The 22,769-nt window shown below is 44.5% G+C and overlaps 1 protein-coding gene across 11 annotated transcripts in view; it reads left to right on the forward strand.

Annotated features, from left to right (window-relative positions):
• Positions 1 to 1,902: 1,902 nt before the first annotated feature.
• GPAT2 (glycerol-3-phosphate acyltransferase 2, mitochondrial) overlaps positions 1,903 to 22,769 on the forward strand; it is a 71,070-nt gene continuing 50,203 nt past the window's right edge. For 2 of the 11 annotated variants that reach the window (XM_028741076.2, XM_077931241.1), the window contains exons 1-4: positions 2,350 to 2,471; positions 15,899 to 16,012; positions 17,448 to 17,521; positions 21,790 to 21,900. In XM_028741076.2, the coding sequence (XP_028596909.2) occupies positions 2,445 to 2,471; positions 15,899 to 16,012; positions 17,448 to 17,521; positions 21,790 to 21,900 (326 nt within the window). In that variant the 5' untranslated portion in view covers positions 2,350 to 2,444. The other 9 variants (XM_077931247.1, XM_077931244.1, XM_077931243.1 and 6 more) reach the window with 9 other exon arrangements.

Below are 22,769 nucleotides of genomic sequence, written 5' to 3' on the forward strand. Positions count from 1 at the left end.
GTGAGCTTCCGTTGCTTGGTCCCTGCTCCTGCCATCCTAGCAGTTTGAAAGCAAGTCAAAGTGCAAGTAGATAAATAGGTACTGCTCCGGCGGAAAGGTAAACGGCGTTTCTGTGCACTGCTCTGGTTCGCCAGAAGCAGCTTAGTCCTGCCGGCCACATGACCCGGAAGCTGTACGATGGCTCCCTCAGCCAATAAAGCAAGATGAGCGCCGCAACCCCAGAGTCGGTCACGACTGGACCTAATGGTCAGGGATCCCTTTACCTTTAGCCATGATGGAAACCATGGGAGGGGAGAGGGCTCTTGTGCTCAAATACTGCTTGTGGGTTTCCCCCAGGCATCCAGTTGCCCACTGTGGGAAAAGGATGCAGGACTGGACAGGACACTGGCCTTGCATATCTTTGGCCCATCTACCTGCGCCCAGGCCGCCTACTTGCAACTCCCATCCTTTGATACATCTTCCCTCTGGACCTTTTGAACATGTTGGAAATTGGGTGTAGGGTCAGCAGGAGATTGCCCACCCCGCTTCATTATCACCCTACTACATGATCATCCCTTGAGATCTACTACACCCACATGGGCGTAGCCTGGGGGGGCAGGGGAGAACGTCGGTTCTGCCCCCTCTATCAAAAGTCCTGGCCATGCCCATCGAGCCACTGTCAGAGGTGGGCAATCTCATCCTATAGAATGGCAATGGTGCCCACCAGCGAGGTGCAGGAACCCACCTGAGGCGCGGGAACTAAGTTCCTGTGAGTTCCCCCCCCAAAAAGCCCCTCTTATAAGTGTTGGCTCCGAGGTCAGACCCACCAAGTTCTGTGGGGCTTATTCCAAAGGAAGGATGTGCAGCCTGCAGATGTGCGCAGCTTTCACCAGAAATCTACTCCCCCGGAAACGTGCACTGGAATACGGCCTGATCGTGTGCACGCTTACTCGGAAGGAAGCCCCATTCGAGCATTTCACCCACTGAGTGCAGTCGCTCTTCCACCTCCGTGGGGCTAAGCGATCGAAAGGCGGCACCCTATGAAGGTACATTTTTTCACCTTTGGTGGACGTGCCCTAAGATTAAGGCTTTCTGGGAAATGATTTATAATGAATTGATAAAGGTATTTAAATATACCTTTGGGAAGAAACCAGAGGCCTTTCTCTTGGGCATGGTCGGTCAGTTGGTGTTAAAAAAAGATAGAACTTTTTTATGTACGCTACAACAGCAGCAAGAATACTCATTGCAAAGTATTGGAAGACGCAAGATTTACCCACTCTGGAAGAATGGCAGATGAAGTTGATTGACTGCATGGGATTGGCAGCAATGACTGGCAGAATCCGAGACCAGGGAGAAGAGTCGGCAGAAGAAGATTGGAAGAAATTTAAGGACTATTTACAGAAATACTGCAATATTAAGGAATGTTGAATGATGTTGGATTGAAATTAAGTGGTTTCTAGCTGTAATGGTATAAAAGGTTATGAAAAAATGGTTTTTTATAAGTAAAAGTTTAAGTTCCAAGATGTTGGATAGAAAATAAGATGTTATTTAGCTGTAATGTTATGAGATAAGGATTTGCTGAACAAATAATTTGAACTAGAAAACAAGAAGGGGAGGTATGAGGAGGTCAGGGAAATATGTTATTGAAAAATAAGTTGTGAACTTTATGTGTTTTTAATATTTTTTCTGCGTTTTTCTCTTTGTTTGTATAAAATTGAAAACTTTAATAAATATCTTATTAAAAAAAAGGGGGGGAAAGGCGGCACCCTAATCCTACGCGCGTTTTTCATCAGCGGTAACGTCTCAGTGAGATTTACTCCTAAGTAGGCGAGCACAGGCGTCCAGCCCAATTCTACGCACGCTTACTTGGAAGTAAAGCAAGCCTTCCACCTCCAAGGTAGCGGATCAACCCCCGCTCTCCTTCCTATCCTATCCGGAAGCCGAGACCTGCGCTGGGCGTGCGCCGTGGGGCTGCTTCCGACCCCTCGGGGCTGCTGAGGATCCTCCCAGGGGCGCTTCTGAGAGAGCTGCGCACGAGGTGTGCGTGTGTCTCTTGTCTTCCTTCGGGCGCGGATCGCACGAGAGCGCGCGCAAAGTGTGGCCGGGAGTTGCGCGGCCCGAAGCTCACCCGCGTTTTGCAAGCAGAAAGCGAAGGGTAATTCTTGCGCGTGGCGTAATTGGCCTCTTGACTTCACAGGTGCGGAAAGGTGCCTCCACCTTTGAGGTCAACGCGGGAGGCAGGAAGTTTTTAAATTTGTAGTTGATGTTTGGAGATTTTGCCAAAAAAAGTTCAACATCAACAAAGCTCAACTCAGCTTTTGCGTCCGGGTTATCAGGTGCCAGGGTCCCCCCGCCCCCCGGAGAGTTACACGGCACCCAATTGCGAAGCACTTGACTAGCTGGTGAAGGTGGAGGAAAGGAACTTTTGTTAGTGCCTCAAGAGACTCCCTTAGTCTTAAGACGGAATGTGGGAGGAGGCAGCAGATATGGAGGTGAGGCTCCTTTTAGGTTCTGTGCAGGCCTGCTGGGAATAAGAAACACAACCATGGCTGATTCCTTATCTCTGGAAATAATAATAAAAAACCCTGGCTGTTACTCTGGTCTGTCTCCATCCCTGGGCTAAACTCAGAGTCCTTGAAAAGTAAAGAGAAACAAGGAAGTCTTAGCATTAACAATGGCTGAAAATAATTTTAGGTGCTGTACTAGGTATATAAAAAAGCCAAATTGGGTAACTTTACCTGGCAGCTGGAGGGAATGTTGCTTTAGGGAGAGAGAGAGAAGTCCCATCTTCAGGTGGCAAAAGATCCTTTTCCTCCAGTTTAGACTTGCTGTTGAGTGGCTAAATTCATTATTTTCCAAAACATACAAAAAGTATAAACACCTGAAGATGAGATGTTGGAATGTTTGCGGCTTTCTCTCACATTCCATTTTAAGACTGTCCAGATGCAGACTCCAGATGTTGCCATACGCCAAAATTTTGTTTTGCACCTGCTGCTTTATTTACCAGCTGGCCTGATGAAGAATTCTGGAGAACACAAACACAGTTTTGTGATATTTTTTGTTTTCCTAATGAAGATATTGTTCTAATTTCGTTTTTGGGGTGTCCCCCCCCTTGGGGCTAACATGGCTGCTTTTTTACTTTTGATGTGACAAAAGTAAGGACAAGCTTATTAAATAAGCACAATCCTTTGCTATTTAAATTGATGGGCCTTAAAATGTGCTTACCTTTGTCTGGTTCACTGTTTTCTGGTTTGAGGCCTGGAAGGGGTTGGTTGCAGATGATACCAAATATTTTTCCATATTGCCATAAAAACCCATTGGTTTATATGGTTGGTCCCCTTGACATTCTTGATTTTAATGGGTAGACACGACCTCTTTTGAGCAGGGACAGCCTGCTCTCTATTCAAAGGAAGAGGCCGCTGAAAAGTTGTTAAAATGTACCAGGTAGGAAGTTTTGAAACCCCAGAGTCTTAAATATTCCAAACAATATAGATTTTTGAAGCAGCTACTGGAGTAGGTGAGGCATTGGACAAAACTGGAATCCTTAACAAGGAAGATCAATGGGATGGTAATGAGAAGCCCCTCCTTGCTGTCCGCATGGCATCCTTTGTGTTGCCGCTTAAGAGACAAAAATCAGTTCAGGAGGAGATGATGGTGCTTGCCTGCCCCCACCCTCTGCAAGGGTAGAAGGAGGGGCATGTTTAATTTCAGCTCTTTAGACATTTAAATTTTTGAGGCAGTGATAGAATAGAGTTAAAGTAACAATAGAAATGGCAAAGAGCATATGAAAGAGTTGAGGATTTTGGAATGCCTCTCTTAACTTGAATGTGATTTAATATTTGTATTCTGCTTTTCCAACAACAAATGTTGATCTCAAAGCAGCTCACGGTAAGAACAATAGTATTAAAAAATAACAAACATTGCAATCACTATAATAATATCAAAATCACAGTAGCTTATAGAGCAATAAACAAACAAACCCATCATGACAATTAATACAATATAAACTCTCAGTGATTCGAAATAGCTGTTGAGTTCCCAGGCAGCAGGATCTCTCGTAGTTTTTAGCTTTGACTTCATTTTCACCTTCAAAGAGAGAAATTGATGACTTCTGTGTTGTTCCTTGCAAGCATATAGCGCATGCATGCATATGTGTGTAAGTGGGGTTGTGCCTTTGGTCTTGCCACTCACCTTTGGTTTCTTGTCTGAAAAGAGAGTTTGCATGCATTCAGTTTTGTACCGGGGGGGGGGGGGGCAGCCTTTTCCAACCTGGTGCCATCTGGGTACTCTGCTGCTGGGTTTGGTGACACAACATCTGGAGGCTACTAGGTTGGTGAAGTCTGGGGTGGGCCTTCCATTTCTTTGTAGAGGCTCCCCTTACAGTCCATTAAATGCCGTGGCCCCCAAAGCTATCTCTTTGTCTTCCTCCAGAAGTTCACTATGTACAGGGTGGGTGGAGGGGAAGGGAACAAGTGAAGTGGGCTTATGAACTCTTCAATTTTCAGTTGAGTAAGAAGAGAAATGTTTTCCCTGTCCGATTTCTACAGTAGAAGGAGATAATAGCATAAGAATGCTTAGCCATGATTGCAGCTTTGTGAGGGAAAGCATAAGAGGTCAAAATTCATGTTGGTACTTGTGAAGAACAAAGAGGTTTTCAATTGAGTCTCTCGGCAAATACGGCTTCAAGAAAGAAGGTCCCACACAAGGTGACTTCACTCAGAATGATGCATCGTCCTGCTGTGTGGATCTGACCTGATTTGCACATATTGCTAGTGTTTTGTACCATGCTTAACTGCAATTCACATTAAGTAAAAATGAAACAAACAAATCTAGATTTATTGGGACTTCCACTTTAGCGAGCTACAACTTGCTTCATGCAGCCGTTAGTAACAGATACCACTAAAAGAGTGGACAGGTGACCCAGACCTTGGAAAAATTAAGACTCAATTACTGTTACAAACTGTATGTCTGCCTACTGTAACTGTGGTTTGGAAGCTGCAGCTAGTGCAGAATTCTGTGGCTATGTTTCTAAGTAGTGTACCTCTACCTGCAGACATGCAATACCTTTGGTTACCAGCCCAGGTTTAAGGTCCTAGCCATTTGGGACCAGGTTATCCGAAAATGACTTCTCCTGTACAGACTTGCACAGTGACTGAGATCATAACTGGGGACACGCCTGGTTGTGTCACTAGTGCCTGTAGATAATATATTTTGCAGCAGCCAGGATTACAGCATTTTCTGTGGCGGCCTTCATACTCTGGAATGGCCTCCCCCAGAAATAACTTTGATGCAATTTTGGCACAAGCTAAAAACTTTTGTGCTCACCTCGGCATTTGCAGCCTTTTAATGCTAGCCTCTGTAGAACTTCCTGCCTGCTTGATTGAACCTGATTTTAATTATATTCTTATATGCAAGGAAATGCCAGCCGGGGTGTGTGTATGCTCTGCTCTTCCTCTGGCATGTGGGGGGATGCAAAGCAAAACTCAACGTACAAGTGAGAGCAGCTGACCTTGAAGACTAAAGATGGTAGCATACTAGATCCACAAACCGATACTGAAAGCAGGACTGACTGGGGAATAAGTGGGGAATTGACTTATCTGATACGCAGATTGAAGTTGGCTCCCTGAATAAAGGGACAGGATTTTGAGGGGTTCTGTAACTAAAAAGGGACAGATGAACAGATTAGTTGATAAGGGTAGGCCCTCCAGGATGGGAATAATAGAATCTTAGAGTTGGAAGGGACCCAAGGGTCATCTAGTCCAACCCTCTGCAATGCAGGAATCCCAGCTAAAGCATCCATGACAGATGGCCATCCAACCTCTACTACCAAAAAGCTCTTACTGCCAGAAAGTTTTCCCGAATGTTTAGTTGGAATCTCCTTTCTTGTAACATGAAGCCATTGCCTCAAGTCCTCCCCTCCAGAGCAGGAGAAAACAAGCATGCTCCCTCTTCCATGTGACAGCCCTTAAGATATTTGAAGATGTCTATCGTATCTCCTCTCAGTCTCCTATTTTCTAGGCTAAACATACCCAGCTCCTTCAAGTGCTGCTCGCAAGGCTTAGTTTCCAGATCCTTGATCTTCTTGGTTGCCCTCCTCTGCACACCTTCCAGCTTGTCAACATCCTTCTTAAATTGTGTGCCTAGAATTGGACACAGTCTTCCAGGTGTGGTCTGACCCAGGCAGAATACACTAGACTTCTGAAACCAGAGGCCTTCCTCCTGGGCATGGTCGGCCAATTGGTGCCAAAGAAGGATAGAACTTTTTTCATGTATGCTATGACAGCAGCAAGAATACTCATTGCAAAGTACTGGAAGACACAAGACCTACCCACCCGGGAAGAATGGCAGATGAAGCTGATGGACTACATGGAGTTGGCGGAAATGACTGGCAGAATCCGAGACCAGGGAGAAGAGTCAGTGGAAGAAGACTGGAAAAAATTTAAAGCATATTTTCAGAAATATTGTAAAATTAATGAATGTTAGAAGGATGCTGGAAAGAAGTTATATGGCTTTAGCAGAAATGTTATTAAGAATTAAGTAAGAATAGATTGATAATGGGTAAAGGTGTAAAATTCAAGGCTAAATTGCGTTAAGACAAATTATGGAACTAAATTTGAGAAAGAGGGAAAGGACTTGCTGAAACGACTACCGGTAATTGAACTAGAATACAAAAAAGGGAGGTGTGAGGAAGTCAAGGAAATAAGCAAATGAAAGATAAGGACATGAAAATACTGGTTTTTTTCCTCTGTTCTTTTTTAAATGTTTTTGCTTTTTAAATGTTTTTGTTTTTTGTTTTTTAATGTTTTGATGTACTGTTGTTTTCTTACTGTATTTTTTCTTTTTTTATTTATTTTTGAAGTTTTGTAACCTTTTATTGTTTGTTTTTCTTTTTTCTGTATTTGTTAAACTCTAATAAATATTTTTTTTTTTTTAAAAAAGAATACACTAGACTTCTGTTGATGTAGAAGAGTCCTGGACTTTTTTTTCTGGAAGACTGAAGGGTTCACCAGAAGTGACTGATAACGGCGTTTGGGGGCCCTGAGAGCACATTGGTCCTAAAACAAAACTGAGAGGAAAGCAGTGAGTAATCTCGCAACATATTTTTTATTTTATTTTATTTTATTTTATTTTATTTTATTTTATTATACCTCTGCACACTGCCTTGAAATGTCTGCATAACAGGAGATACATAAATATCTTAATAGCAGCAGTAAATAACTTTGCTTAGCATGTGGATAGGTAGAGAATTCCTCATTATTTTATTCTTTGACTATTCCCAACTAGCTTTTGTAGTTGCTGCCCAGAGGATTGGTAATGCAGTAAATTCAGATATGGAAGATATAATAGGTAGCCTGTGAATATGGAAACAGGAAAATTTTCCAAGACGTGCTCCAAATTCTGTACCCTGCGATTTGAACTAGTAGCTGAGAGAGTTAAGAATAGTTGTGGTCCTCTCTATATATGCTGCTAATGAAATGTAGGTTTCTCATGATTTGAGTTTCTCTTCTTCAGAAGCTGTTGTGTAAAATACCTGCAGACTGTTCTTCTGTGAGTGAATATAGAGACCTGAGTGGGAGAAAGAAAACATTGCAGATAGGATTTTAGCTTTATGCGAGCAAAAAAGGGGAGATAAGGAATGCTGCTGTTGCAGGTTTATGCAAATAGGTAGCACGTTTTCTGGACATAGATGCATATTAACTTATACTGCAACGTGGCAAAATTTTAGTGTGAATGCTGAAAGATTTATTTCTCAAGTGCTGTGATTGTAGTTGGAAGTATGTTTTAAAGAAATAAAGAAATTCAGTTTTAGCTCTAAACAACTCTTGATTGTTTTGCTAAAGATCAATTATATGGAACAATGCTTTTAAAATAACCTACTTTAAAATGGATTCAACAGTTTTAGAACATGTTAAAGCACATTTCTAAGACTTCCCATCATTGAGAAACACTATTTTTGCTTCCTAACTACAGTCCTTTGCCTATAGAAAATGCTGGATGCCTAGCGAGCAGGCAGAGCTTTCCAAACTTTTCATGTTGGTGACACACTTTTTAGACATACATCATTTTGCGACACAGTCATTCAATTTTACTAGCAAACCAAAGATTAAACTAACCCCTTTCCAGCCCCCGGAGGAGCGACACACCTACACACTCACACACTACAGCCGACACACTAACGTGTTTCAACACACAGAAAGCTCTGAAGTAAGGAAAATTGCTTGGTATCCTTGTTTGTGTACGGAGGGATCCAAATGAAGAACTAAGTTGCTGTTGTTGTTATGGTTATGCAGTGCATGTGATCTGTGTGACTAAAAGTTTTGCATTATTCACGTCAGATGCATCAACACTCTTATTTAGTTGGAGATCAGCCTGTTTTAATTGTTAGAGCAACCAGGTAGTGTACATGGTTCCTCAGGAAACAAACAGATTTCAAAATGGCAAATGTGATTTAAATTGATTTTTTTTTTTTGCTTGGTGAAATGCAGCACAGTCCTGCGTATGTTTACTCATCAGTAAATCCCATTAAGGGAAATGAAACTTAATCCCAGGTAAGTGTCCAGAGATGAGAGCCTTGCATCATATTTTGGTTAAATTAAGGCACTCCTTTTTAAAAAAAAGATATTTATTAAGATTTTCAAATGATTACAAAATGAAAACAGAAAAAAGAAAAATACAAAATAAAAATGATTAAAAACAATCCAATCTTTCCATTACTTAACTTTCATTTGCCTGTTTCCCAGACCTCCTCACACCTCCCTTTTTTGTATTCCAGTTCATTTTATTAGTTCAGCAAATCCTTTTCCTCTTTATTTAACCTAGTCTTTAATCTTAAAATATTATAGCATTAAATTTTTACCTGTTAATAATCCATTTTTTCATATTCCTTTATAGCATTACAGCTAAAAACCCCTATACTTCAATCCAACATCATTTTAACACTCATTAATTTTGCAGTATCTCTGTAAATAGTCTTTAAATTTCTTCCAATCTTCTTCCACCGACTCTTCTCCCTGGTCTCGGATTCTGCCAGTCATTTCCGCCAGTTCCATATAGTCCATCACCTTCATCTGCCATTCTTGCAGGGTGGGTAGATCTTGTGTCTTCCAATACTTTGCAATAAGTATTCTTGCTGCTGTTGTTGCATACATAAAGAAAGTTCTGTCCATCTTTGACACCAATTGGCCGACCATGCCCAGGAGAAAGGCCTCTGGTTTCTTCAGGAAGGTATATTTAAATACCTTTTTCATTTCATTATATATCGTCTCCCAGAAAGCCTTAATCCTTGGGCACGTCCACCAAAGGTGAAAGAATGTACCTTCTGTTTCTTTACATTTCCAACATTTAAAATTAAGGCACTCCTGTGTCAGAGGCAAGGGTGTCCTTTGTAATCTGCCTGGCCATGTTGCATTTCTCCTCACATAGTTGTGACACCACACACACTCACAGAGGGAGAGAGAGAAGTTTGTCGACTCTTATTTCATCGGACATTTTTCAAAGGTTGGGTGGTCATCTGTCAGGGATTCTTGAGCTGTGATTCCTGCATTGCAGGGGGTTGAAAAATCCCAAAATTAAGGGCCCGTGGATGGCGATTTCTGAAAGTATGGACTACTAGAGGCTCAGAGCAGAGAAGAAGCAGGGCCTCAGGAGGCCTGTGCAGGCCCTGAAGGGAGAGGAGTGCCATCACTATAGAAACGGTAGAGAAATTGATGAGGCTGATACTGCTAGAAATCTTGTATATGTGTGAGTTTCTCTAGAAAGACATCTTAAGGCAGCCCTGCTCAGGGAAGTTTTTAATCTGTGATATTTTTACTGCATCTTTGGTTTCTATGGAAGCCGCCCAGAGTGGCTGGGGAAACCCAGCCAGATGGGCGGGGTACAAATAACAAATTATTATTATTATTATTATTATTATTATTATTATTATTATTAGGCTTCACTTGAGGCCATCATGCGTTGAACTTACTGGCCACATAAAACCCTGCTGCTGCCCTAAACATGTTTTTATTTTATTACAATTTGGTTGCCTGCTTTTCATGATAGAATGTTCCCTGTGGGGAAGAATACCAGCAAAACACAGGAAAATGATACAGTCATTTTGAATCAGTGTGGATGCATGCACCATAGAGAGGGGCCCATCCGCACAGGATCTGAATGCGCCACCCCAAACAAATAGATAAGGATTCAGCCTTGCTCTCATTTTGGTGTGAACTGTGCGTTGTGTCTGCAGTGCCCGCCATTGCCAGGGCATCTCCAGCAAGTGTGAGAGAGTATGCTGGATGTCTGGAAATGGGGCCCTGGGGGTGGCACCCCTTTAAGTGTTGAGGGAGACAGATCTCCCGGGTGCCAGGACTTCCCGAGCTAAGAAACATGGCAGCTGTGCTTTTCCCCAGCACTTTCTGAAGGAGAATCGCAGAATCATGGAAGTGGCTTATGGCGCTACTGTGAGAGAAGGGGAAGGGGCAAAGGAACAGCTTTGAGTTTTTTCATCCACTTTGCCCTATGTAAGAGTACTGTTTTAAAATGAGACTCTTGAGGCTTTGGTTGTGAGAAGGATTTGAAATCGATTAAGGTGGCAACAGTTCTGAGGGTCTTAATTGCAAATGAGCCATTGAGATAATCACAAATATGTTCCTGGCAAGAGGCTTGGGGGGGGGGTTGTTGATTTAGGAGAATTTCTTTGGAAAGGGGAAATCTGGTTTAAAGAAAAATAAATAAATAAGGGCTGTCATTTTGATGGCAACTACCAATTGGCGTTGGTGCCCCCCCCAAAAGCTCAGCAACTCCCATTTTTTTTGTTGCGTTCCCATAAAATAGGGGTCGTCTTATGCATGGGGGCGTGTTATACACGGAAAAATACGGTACATCATGTGGCTGGTGCGTGCATGGAGGAGCAGCAATCTTCCATAAATGCCCCCTGAGATACTTTGAATCACAAAGCTTAATCCCCCTTCACAGGGAAATCTGGGAATTGTAGCTCTGTGAGGGGAATAAGGAGTCTCATAACAACTCTTATCGCTCTTAACAAACTACATCTCCCAGGATCCTTTGGGGGAAGCCATGACAGTGCTTTAATGTATGGTGTGAATGTGGCCTTAGTGGGAATTTGGCCGTGTTCCCAGGCGGTGGCTCTCCCAGCTGCAGCCTGGTCTGCTGTTAGCGCAATATCAGGGGCCTGGTTCACACGCATGTACATCTCATTCAATGAGCACAGCATCCACTGCAAATGGACCACTGCGGACACAACTTCCATTGAATGGCAAGCTGTGCATGCACTTGGGTGTCAGTTGTGTAGAGTAATCCATGGTGCACGAACATGTGTGAGCATTTGCAGGGTGACATTCATTTGGGTACTCAGAGTATTGCTGGTTTGGGGTGCCTGTGTGTGCTGGCAGGTGGGTGGGTGTGCGTCTACGTGTGCCCCTGAGTATAGTATATTCAAGGGCGCTTGGTTTGAGCTGCTGTTTCCTTTTAAGGGACTGGCTTGTCTCTTTGAGCCGGAGGAGGGTGTGGGAGGGAAAAGTCAATTGTAATGTTATTGGAGCTGTATTACAAAGAGAATAAATTCTTCTCCCCGGAGGGCTTTGGCTGATGGTCCCCCCCCCTCACTTTCTTCTCTCTTTCTCTCCCCCCCCCCCACCCTTTGTGCTGGATACAGCTGTAGAACAATTGATTTCTCTGGCAAGGAGTTAAGCCTTGCACTTTGAAATGCCTCAAGTTGTGAGAGGAGTTTTCTTCTTGCTGAGGCTGCCATGAGAACAGTTCAGAGGCCTTGCCCTCTTCTTTTGACTTAACTCTGGCTTCTGTTGCCTCTGGGTGGTAAATATAGGGGATTGCACCAATATATTCCATTGCTTGCTTGCTTTGTGGGTGGGTGTATGGGAAACGCTAATGGTGTGTAGGTGGCACTGTGTAAGTACTTGCCCGCAGCTATTGTGAATAGTAGGGCTACCCCCACTTTTCTCCTTCTAACAAATAATACTGTGGCCTCTGCTCTCTTACAGATTTACACAGCAAATGTAAAACAGGGGTAGGCAGATTAATATAAAGGGGTATGTGGGTGGGTGGAATGGTAACATTTTTCTTTCCCAAAGCTGGAATAAAAGTGGCCTACCAACACCTCACTAGCCAATTTCTATTGGGTCACCCAGGGCCTGTGGGTTGCTAGGGTCCTTGCACAGAATCAATGCCTTAATTGTATTGGGATCCTGACTATCCACTGTTGCTTTGTACATTAAAAAACTGATTGTTAGACCATGGGTTCTCTTTTTTTAATCTTAAAAAGGCTCAGGTCAGGCCAGCCCTGCTGTTAGATCTCTGTTGTAGAACTGGTATTGGAGGTAAGATATACAAAAATGGATAATAGCTTTTAAGGCCCCTCCAGACCTCCTTTTTATTATGTATTTGTGGTGTTTTAAGCTAATGATGGTATTGGGCAACTTATATGTGATCCCAACTTTTAATACTCTTCACACGTGCAAAAGTTCTGGGGTGGATGTACTGCTTTGCTTCTAATTGGTGACTGTCCAATAACTTCCTGCTGGAATCCTGTAACACCTTGTACTGCAAATGTTCTGGGGAGCTTGGTCCCATTTTTGTTGTACAGTACTATACTCCTGACAGTAATAACAGTAATGTTATGTACTGAAGTTCTTACCCTGGGCTAGCAGGGGGATACTGTAGATAGTTTTCACTCAGGTCCACATAGGCAAATAAGGGATTGAAAGTGATGTTCGGTGGTTGGATAGTTACAGAAAGTTGTTACAGTTGCGTTGTACTGGAGCTCTATATAAGCAGGCTGGCTGAACCCTTCAGTTCAGTTCTGTTCTGGCCTGTGAATAAGCAAGAGCTGTTTGAAGAATTGCTGTGTTGTCTGACGTGTTCACCCACAACTTAACAAGTAACATTGGGGAAGCATAGCAGAAGAACTGGTAAGCTAGAATGATGTGTGGACAGTTCAGTATGAATCCACCACTAATGCACTATAATTGCACCAATGACATGTTGCAGACTACACCTGCCAACCCCTCTTGCTAATTTGAAGAGGCCCCAACATTTTTCATGTAGTGGCTTCTCTTCCATACAATGTTGACTGGGCTGTGACAAGGGGGTGGTACGATGCCCAGGACTTCAGCTGAGTGGCCAAACAGCTCCTGACGTGGCTGGGGTGGGAGAGGTGGCTTGCTGTGGAGATAATATGTATGCTTGGTGGATTTTCCAGTATGGTCAAGGCCTTTCTCTAATTTTCTGGTCTTATGGACTGTGATCTGATTGACACTTGCAACAACTCTGTTTCACTATCTTCCTTTACACCTCTGTTGGGTCATTTCCCCCTTGGAATCCTAAGATTTTTTTTGTTCAGCTGATTCTTGTACCTGAGTCTGCTTGATTTAATCTCATGACCGTGTTGTCTATCTTGTATGAACCCAGGAGCACAGAAGAGAGCTTTCAGCTGTTTTTGACCAGGCCTCTAGCTGAGCCATGGCTCTGGCTTATGAAGGCTTGCCTGGATATACCCTTCAGAGTGAGAGCACTTTACGACACCAGAGAAATGTACATGAGTCTCCCAAGTTGAACCAAAGGTTTTTGGTCTCTTGTTCTGTGCGCTTGAGGTTAATGGTCCACTTAGGATAGTAGTGTGGAATCTCTGGGCCTCATTGAAGTTGGCCTGCCAGGTGGTTTTGGGTAAACCCTAGACTGAACCTCGCTGAGATGGCAGCACTTTTCACTTTGATTCCAAGGCTGGAATAAAGTGTGCATATAAACCTTATTGCCTGGGTTGTATGCAGTGGGTTTTTTGGGGGTGGGGACGCCGCTGACGCAGAGGTATGCATACCCCTAAACATTTTGTGAATCTTTGTACTTTTGTCCATTTACTGTATTTATTTTTCGTGATTTGAGCTATAAAATGGTGATTTTCTTGAGTCAAAATCAGAGTACCCCTAATCATTTTTTAAAGAAAAAAGGCACTGGTTGTATGTATGTATGTATGTATGTACCACCCCAATCTCCAAGCAGTGCAAGATTCCATGGGTTTCAGGCACTAACCCAGTATTTGTGTTTCCTTTTTGGAATAAAGCGTAGCAGAGACTGTGGTGTTTTTAAGATGTATAATTTTATTTACACGTATATACAACCTGTACCTAGATGGAGGGATTGCTGAGCATTCACATCCTATGAGGGTCTGGTTTCCCCCATAAGGGCAGCACTGGATTCAGAGGACGGCAAAAGGCCATCCTCTGTGTCTCTTTGTTTCAGCCTGTCATCCTCTGCTCATTTGGAGTTCTGCCCCTGCTTCTCCTTTTTGCTGCTAACTGACTCCAAGTCTACATCCCTCCAGCCTACATCATTCAAACCCTAAAGCTGGCCTCTGCCTCTGCCCCTCCCTAGTAGCACCCAGCAAAGAAGGGGCCCTATTTCTCCTTGCCTGGTGATCTTGCCTTCCGATGGTTTCCCTGCTGGGCCATCACTGGCCTTTGTCCCCCGCTAATGGCCACCCAGGGACGCGGGTGGCGCTGTGGGTAAAACCTCAGCGCCTAGGGCTTGCCGATCGAAAGGTTGGCAGTTCGAATCCCCGCGGCGGGGTGCGCTCCCGTTGCTCGGTCCCAGCGCCTGCCAAACTAGCAGTTCGAAAGCACCCCCGGGTGCAAGTAGATAAATAGGGACTGCTTACTGGCGGGAAGGTAAACGGCGTTTCCGTGTGTTGCGCTGGCTCGCCAGATGCAGCTTTGTCACGCTGGCCACGTGACCCGGAAGTGTCTCCGGACAGCGCTGGCCCCCGGCCTATAGAGTGAGATGGGCGTACAACCCTAGAGTCTGTCAAGACTGGCCCCTACGGGCAGGGGTACCTTTACCTTTACCTTTAATGGCCATCCATCTACCTCAGCTGAGCCAAGTTAGCACGACTAACTCCAGGGGCTTTTGTGTTGGGCAGTTTAATCAAACCTTGATTATTCGAACCTTTACTAAATCATAACACCTTTAGGAGGATCTAGCACTCCCACACCCTCAGCTCATAACACTATTCTTGTGCATAAACAAACAGTAAAATCCGACACAAAGAAAATCCAAGTTACTGTATGTACCTAGAAAGGTTCAATTTGTGGTGAACGCATTTTGGAAATGAAGCAAATACGTTCAATTTTCCTCATTGTGGTGCATCCTCCTCTGCTGGTTGCAGTGTTAGAAACTGGGACAGGAATGCTAGGAGCCATGTGGCTCCTGGGACCTAGGTTGGGGGCACAAAAACAAAATGTCTAGGCACATTTTTTCCCCCGCCTCGCTACCAGACCAGGCAGCACCACAGAAAAGAATAAATAAAAATGCTGCCGGGTGAATTGTGGTCTGCAAAGTAGCACCATGCTACCCCGCCAAACACCTGATTCACCCAGCAGTGCCATAGCAGCGGGGTGTGTGTGTGTGTCTTTGGTGCTGCATCAGGTGTTTGGCGGGAGTAGTGCCGCAGCAAAAGACCTGCATCTCTTGCTGCTGCAGACCAACTTACTGTAGCCAGGCAGTTGGAGATGCTAGACATCTCAATCCCGTTGCCAGTCACAAAACGCAACTGGCGCCCAGCTAATTTTGAATGCTGGCTGGTTGTGGAGAAGGTACTGGAGCAATGCAGGACACAGAATCTCAGAATACTGCAAATCGTGTGTGTTTGAATAGCCCACAATTAATTGCTGGTCACTTAAGGCTACAAAAGAATCCTTCTTTTCCACATCCCCTCAAGGGCTTTGATTAAATTAAGCATAACGGCTTAAAATGAATATGGAAATCTTGTCTGCTGGAATCTTGTGTGCTTGATTTCTATTAAAGAGTGTCTGCTTAAGGGAAACGCTGTTCTGCCAAATATTACTTCAAAAGCCATAAAGCTAATTTGTTTGCAGGTGGGTAGTTAAGATACTTTTTTCCTCCTCAGATGAAAACCTTGGACTTGGACTCAGAGTGGAAGCCGGGCACTGTGGTGCCCTTTTTTGGCCAATGCCGGCCATTTGTGGGCTATTGCTGCCAAAGGTGCACACCAAAGAGCTGGGTAAGAAGTTGATTTATTTCAGTTCTTATATTTATACCCTTCCTTCCTTCCCTCCAAAGAGCTCAGGGTGTTGCATATGGTTCCCCCATGCCTCATTTGATCCTCACAACCACCTGTGTGGTAGGTTATAGAGAGAGAGATAGGAAATGGCCCCAGGAACTCCCAGTGAGCTTCCTGGCTGGCTGGGGATCTAAACCTGGTCTCCCAGACCCTCGTGCAGGGAAATGCTGAAAAAGAAGGGTTGATTGCCAGTCATGGGTCAGTTTGCTTTTGGTTTGGCCTGCCAGCTCACACGACTTCCCTTACCTTGGGCAACTACTGTGTAGTTCGGTACCACTTTAAGGTGGAAAATGTGCTAACAGATGGTCTCTAACCTAGGATTGGCAACAAAAAGGCCACGGATTTGACTCCAGCCACTGTTCAACTTGAGCTATTTAAATAGTGGGCTCTGTTCATCTACCCACCTGCCTGCTGCCTTGTAAAACTTCCACATACACCCACATCTTTATTAGTTGCATTCCACTTATGAATCACTTTCAACAATGAAAACAGCTGTAAAAACAGCTATGCAATGTTGTATATAAAACAATTAGAACAATTTCACATACAAAAACGACTTGAGATCCAATACAGGCACAGGGTGGGATAAACACCATGCATGCACTTTTAATTTCAGTCTCACTTCACGCTGCCTGGCTGTGACCCAATAGGTTGCTGATTGAAAGGAACTGAAAATAAAACAGCAGTCATCATGATGCCGAACTTCATGGTGTAGCCACAGTCAGAAAACACTGTATGCTTCTGATTACTCCAACTTAAAAAGGTTATCAAAATGAGCTGCTGAATTAAACAAGAGCTTGGAGCACTTTCACCTTAAAGCTAAATGGGACAGAGCTTTAAGTTTAGGGGAAGAAATGACATAAGTCAGGGAGGACAGGACTTGTGATGTGTAAAAGGATGAGCAGCGAAGGCGGAAAGTCTTTTGTCTCTCCTGTGATAACAGAATTCAGGATCATCCAAAGAAGTTGGCAGGCAGTAGGTTCAGGAAAGGCAAAAGGACATACTTCTTCACACAATGCATCATTAACTAATAAAGTTCATCACCACAAAATGCTGGTTGGATGGTTTTCTTAATTAATTAGGCAAATATGATCAGGAAATGTCCACATTTAGAGGCAATATAGAGTGAATCATCTTAGAGCTGGGCACTTCTGGAGGCAGAAGGATGGCTTACCTTGCTCTTTGTCTGATCAAGCAAGTTCAGACCAATGAGAGAGAGAGAGAGCGCTGGTGTTGTTAAGTACTGCTTGGTAAGTACTAAGTTGCTAGTACTGCTGTTCACCTCCAAGCTGGGGGGGGGGGGGGTAGGTTGCTGAGTTATAGTGGAAGATTGAAAAGTCAATGGACCTGAATCTTGTCCTCTTTCTGCCTTCAGGAATTCTTTTCCCACAAGAACATTATCTCTCTTGGATTTTGCAATGCAATTAAAATATCAGAAAAAAACACCAGGTAAGCTCTGGAGTGGATGGGAGGGTGGCCTGGGAAAAATGTCTATATACTCCCCTGGCTTTCCGCACATATTTTTGTATAACTTACAATACCACCTGTGCTCTGCTTCCATCGTCTTATCCTTATCTCACATTGTTTATACTTATACTGGGGTTTAAGGACATCATATGCTGCTGTGGTCTGCATAACATTCTTAAGAGGTTGCAGGTGCATGAATTATTAGGAATAGCACAATGTTAGAAATTACAGCAATGATTATACTTGGTTGTGTGACTTCTGCTCTGCACCTTCTGCTCCCTGGATCAGTGTTTCCTCCTGGTGCATTCCAGTTTGGGCCTAGCATTGTACAGTGGTGCCTCGCAAGACGAAATTAATTCGTTCCGCAAGTCTCTTCGTCTTGCGAGTTTTTCGTCTTGCGATGCACGGTTTCCCATAGGAATGCATTGAAAATCAATTAATGCGTTCCTAGGGAAACCGCCTTCAGACCAGGTCCGGGGACAGTCTGTCCCCCGACCTCTTCTGAAGGCTGGGGGGGGGGGCGAAAGTCTTTGCTCCCCCCGCCTGCATTCAAAAGCCCTCCGGGACAGCGGAGAAACGTGCTGCGTTTCTCCGCTCTCCCGGGAAGGCAGGCAGGGGGGAGCAAAGACTTTTGCCCCCCGCTGGCCTTCAGAAGAGGTCCAGGACCTCTTCTGAAGGCTGGCGGGGGGCAAAAGTCTTTGCTCCCCCCCTGCCTTCAAAAGATGTCCGCCCAGGGTTCGCGGACCTCTCCGCAAGCAGCGGCAGCGCTGCCGCAGCTTGCGGAGAGTTGCCGGCATGCCGAAGCCTGGGCGCGCTGAGATCAGCGCGCCCAGGCTTCGCGGCCCCGCCCCCGGCATCGGGGCATGGTCCCGTTGGCGGGCGGCGGGGGGAGGCGTTCCCGCCCGTCCACCGGCATCAGGGCATGGTCCCGATGGCGGGCGGCGGGGGGAGGCGTTCCCGTCCGCCGCCCGGCATCGGGGCATGGTCCGGGGCTTTTAAATTGCCCCGGAACAGCGGAGAAATCCCCCGCTGTCCCGGGGCTTTTTAAAATGCTGGCGGGCGACAGCGGAGGCTTCGCTCCCGCACGCCAGCATTTTAAGATCGCCCCGGACAGCGGAGAAGTCCCCCGCTGTCCCGGGGCTTTTTAAAATGCTGGCGGGCGACAGCGGAGGCTTCGCTCCCGCACGCCAGCATTTTAAGATCGCCCCGGACAGCGGAGAAGTCCCCCGCTGTCCCGGGGCTTTTTAAAATGCTGGCGGGCGACAGCGGAGGCTTCGATCCCGCTGTCCTGGAGATTTCCCTATGGGCTTTCGTCTTGCGAAGGAAGCCCATAGGGAACTTCGTCTTGCGAAGTGCCTCCAAAACGGAAAACCCTTTCGTCTAGCGGGTTTTCCATCTTGCGAGGCGTTCGTCTTGCGGGGTACCACTGTACCTTCTAGACATTGGAAGTGCAACCCCAAAATCCACACTGCTAGTGCAGAAAGTAGAAATTTGAATATTCGGTGTTTGCATTGTGTAAAAAGAGGCAAAAACAGTAGAGCAAACCTTTGCTTGGTGTAGCTGGGTTTTTTAGGGCTGTTATGCACTGCCGCTTACCTGACCTCCTTGGTCACATGCTGCCCCACCAAGTCCAAGGTCTACCAGCTGCCACTTGTCCTATGCAGTACTACCCTCCAGGAGGTTGATTCTCCTTTGTCAGCCCTGTTTAAATTAACAGTATTGCTATTTCGTAGTTCCTCTTTTATTTCAAGAGGGTTTGTCCAGGTGAACACCCTGATGGACTATGCTTTGTGTTAATTAGGGTGGGTGGGTGCCGTTTGACATCAAAAGTCTTGGACCAGCTATTCAAAGAGTGCTGTGTTTGGGTTAGTCATTTATTCTCTGTGTTTCTTGATTTCCCCTTACTTCCTCTCCCCTCCCCTCTCTCCATCGCCTCCAAATTAAAATGTAGATAACAAAGCTTTCTACCTCATAGGATTTGTGTGAGGATTAAAGACTTTATTCTCATTAGCCTGATTCCTAATTACTTTAATTGTAGTTTGTGAAGTTCTTTGAAAACTGAAATCCCCAAAGTGCTAAGTGTTATTAACAGCAGGGAGGAGAGAAGTACTTGATTGATATCAGAGCAAAAGCAAAGATTTTTTTAAGGGAGGTGGGTCTAGTAGAGTGAAGCCCTTTGCTTTATGATCTGGATAACATGGGCCAGTTTCCACCCTACTGTGTAACTCCTTTTCAAAGTGGGAAGAACTCTGGAACAAGGATAAATGAATTTTGCTCCAAGGAAATCGTCATTAGTTAACCACACTTTGCAATCTAAAGCTAAATTATGCAAATGTGTTTTCCTTAATAATGGACATTTTGAATGCTGTTTTAGCACCTTAAAATCAGAAGAATTGTGTTCGACTAGTAGTAAAGCAAACATCGCCCTCAAAATTCCAAAGATCAAGAAAGTGAAGGTTCTAGAGTTACTTCCCGCCACCACAAACCACCATTTGGCTCTAAAACCCTCCCAAGGCAATTTACCAAAAAGACCTTGACGCAATTGCAAGAGGGCATTCATGTGGTCTCCTCCTGTATGTTGTTGGACTACAACACCCATTGTTTCTGACCAGCCCTGCTGGCTAGGGCTGATGGGGTTGTAGGCCAACAATATCTGGAGGATAGGATTAAAAGTCAAGCTGGGAGACCGTCTCCCCTGCCCTGGCTTGAAACAACAAGAGTTAAAGGCTCATATATAACACTAAACTATGGTTAATCTAAAACAGAAGCAGTAGCTTTTGCTCCCTTGTGGCTGTGCTGAAGCAGGAGGAGTGAATGCATCCTTTTAAAAGCCTGACAATAAAAATATATATTTTGTCCTAAAAGAGGGCGGTAGTTTAACCTCCATTGGAGCACTGCCATCAAGAATGCCCAGTCCAGCATCCTCATCCTTGGGGCAGTTCCTCCAAAGATGATTCTAATTGATGAAACAGGGAGCAGGCCAATGGTCCATCTAGTACCATATTCTGTTCTTGTGGTGGCTAACCATATGCCCCAATGGGAAGCCCATAAGCAGAACATGAGCACAACAGCTCTTTGCCCACCTGCAATTCCCAAAAACTGGTATTCAGAGGTATTCCTCCAGACCTCCTTTTTTGTTACCTTTCTAGGCACAGGTCCATGTCTGAGTGTTTTTGTAGTGGTGGTGGTGGTTTCCCCAGGAATACCCCAAGTTTTACTGCCAAATCGGGACAAATGGCAGTCGGGTTTTCTACAGATTGCCATTTGCTCCGATTCAGCAGCAAAATGCAGATTTTCCTGGGGAAAGTGCCAGGACAAAAGAAACCCACCGACAGAGAGCTTTAGAGGTTAGCCCTGTGCCTCCAAAGTGAGACACAAAAGGAAGTATGGATGTGTCCTTTGTGCCAGTTGAAAGCCAGTGCAATTTTAACAGCTGGGGAAGCAATATTCCAGAACTATTCTGGTTCCAGCATTTTGCAGCAGCAGGAATAGATTCCAAACCCTTTTTAATGGCAATTCAACATTGGTAAATTAGATACTATAAAGTACATGTATAGATTTTGCTAGACAAACAGAGGATGGTCATTGCCTTCTTGGCCTTGCTTCTGAGGTTTCTGGCTGGAATTTTTTGCTACCTGTTGTGGTGATGGCCACTACTTTATTTGCCTTTAAAAATGAGTTGGGCAACTACAGTGAGGTCAGGTCTATCCAGAAACACCATATATTTGATACCAGGTACTATGAAAGACAACAGGGAATGGCTGTAATGTTCAGTTTGGCAAGGAACTGTCAGATACTGAACACTGGATTAGATTGGCCTTGCTGTCATTTAGCAAGATGGTTCCTAGATACTGAGGAGGAGCTGTGGCATCTTGTACTTGGTTTAGAGCAGGGTGAGAAAAAATGAGCAAGCAATAGATGTAAATATTAATCATTGTTCAGCAGGTTAGTTTCTGCATGCCTTCACATACCGTCCTTATCCTATTTATGGACAAGCAAGATGAAGAAGGGTGTGAATCAGTGATGGGTGAAGCAAGGGGAGAGTTTCAAGGGCCAGGTAGACACGCCTGAGGGACCAGCTTTGACTCCCCATTCTGAGGTTCCTTACCCTGCTTTAGAGATTGGGAATGGACCTTGGTTTGACTGCCATATTCTGGGCAGCTGGGGAGGGCCATTTGCAGCTCTTAGGAATATCACAGATATGGGCATCCCATTATTAATCCCTTATATATGAACTTTCTCTCTCTCAGGTTCAGAGGCTGGCTGGTAAGAAGACTCTGCTGCTTCTTTACAGTGTGTGATTGGAAAATTTGTGCTGATACCCCCAGTGATCTCCAAAAAAGAATCTTCCACAGCAAGAGGTACTGCTGTTCAGTGGAGGTTGGCCCATTTGAGCAAACGGGGCGCTATCTCATCCTCAGTCTGCCCTCATTCAGCCCCCACCTGCTTGTCTTTTATTTACATCCAGTCCAAGGGATGGCACTCATTGCTTGTTAGTTTTCTCTCTTCAGTCTCAGTGTTGCCCTTGTAGAATTCAGCAGGGAAGATGGTCACAAAACTAGAATGAGTTGGCTCTTCCTGTTATTGGCTCTGGCTCATCCTAATGTTGGGCTCCTGGCCTTCTGCCCTACCAGTCCCAATGGCCACCAGTCACCTCTGCTGCTGTTAACTTGGGCCACTCTGGAGGTTGATCAGCCTTTCTGCCTTCTGGTGTTAGGTTTGGTAGCAATTTTTTTGGAGGGGGAGAATAGTTTTTATTCATTTTCCAATAATGATGAAAAAAACACATTCATATTAATAACAAATCAAGCCAAATCTTACCACATTCTAAAACAAAAAACAATACAGCCAATTATAGAGTCCGAATTAAATCATTTCAATGGGACTTCCCATGTTCTGGATTTCAAGAGCCAATGTCCATAATTTATTTTCTCTTTCTTCTTTGTTACTTCCCGATTTTCCAATCCTGATACTGACCATCCTTCTTTCTCAGTCAGTCGCTGGTATAACTATCTTGTTTTGTTTAACAATTCCATATTTCTGTAATCACGTAGGAGGCAATTTTTTCCCATATTGTTCTCAGTTATAATATTTTGGAACACAGTCCACTTTCGATGACCCCTCCTTTCTCTGCTGATGTTCTGCTGATTCTTGCTGTAAAAAGGTTCTGGGCTTCCATCCAAGGTTTATTTCTAAATAAGCTGATGTTTCCAATGTACTATAGGGGTGT

The sequence above is a fragment of the Podarcis muralis genome, chromosome 7 (genome assembly GCF_964188315.1).
Source record: "Podarcis muralis chromosome 7, rPodMur119.hap1.1, whole genome shotgun sequence".
NCBI classification, from domain to species: Eukaryota; Metazoa; Chordata; class Lepidosauria; order Squamata; family Lacertidae; genus Podarcis; species Podarcis muralis.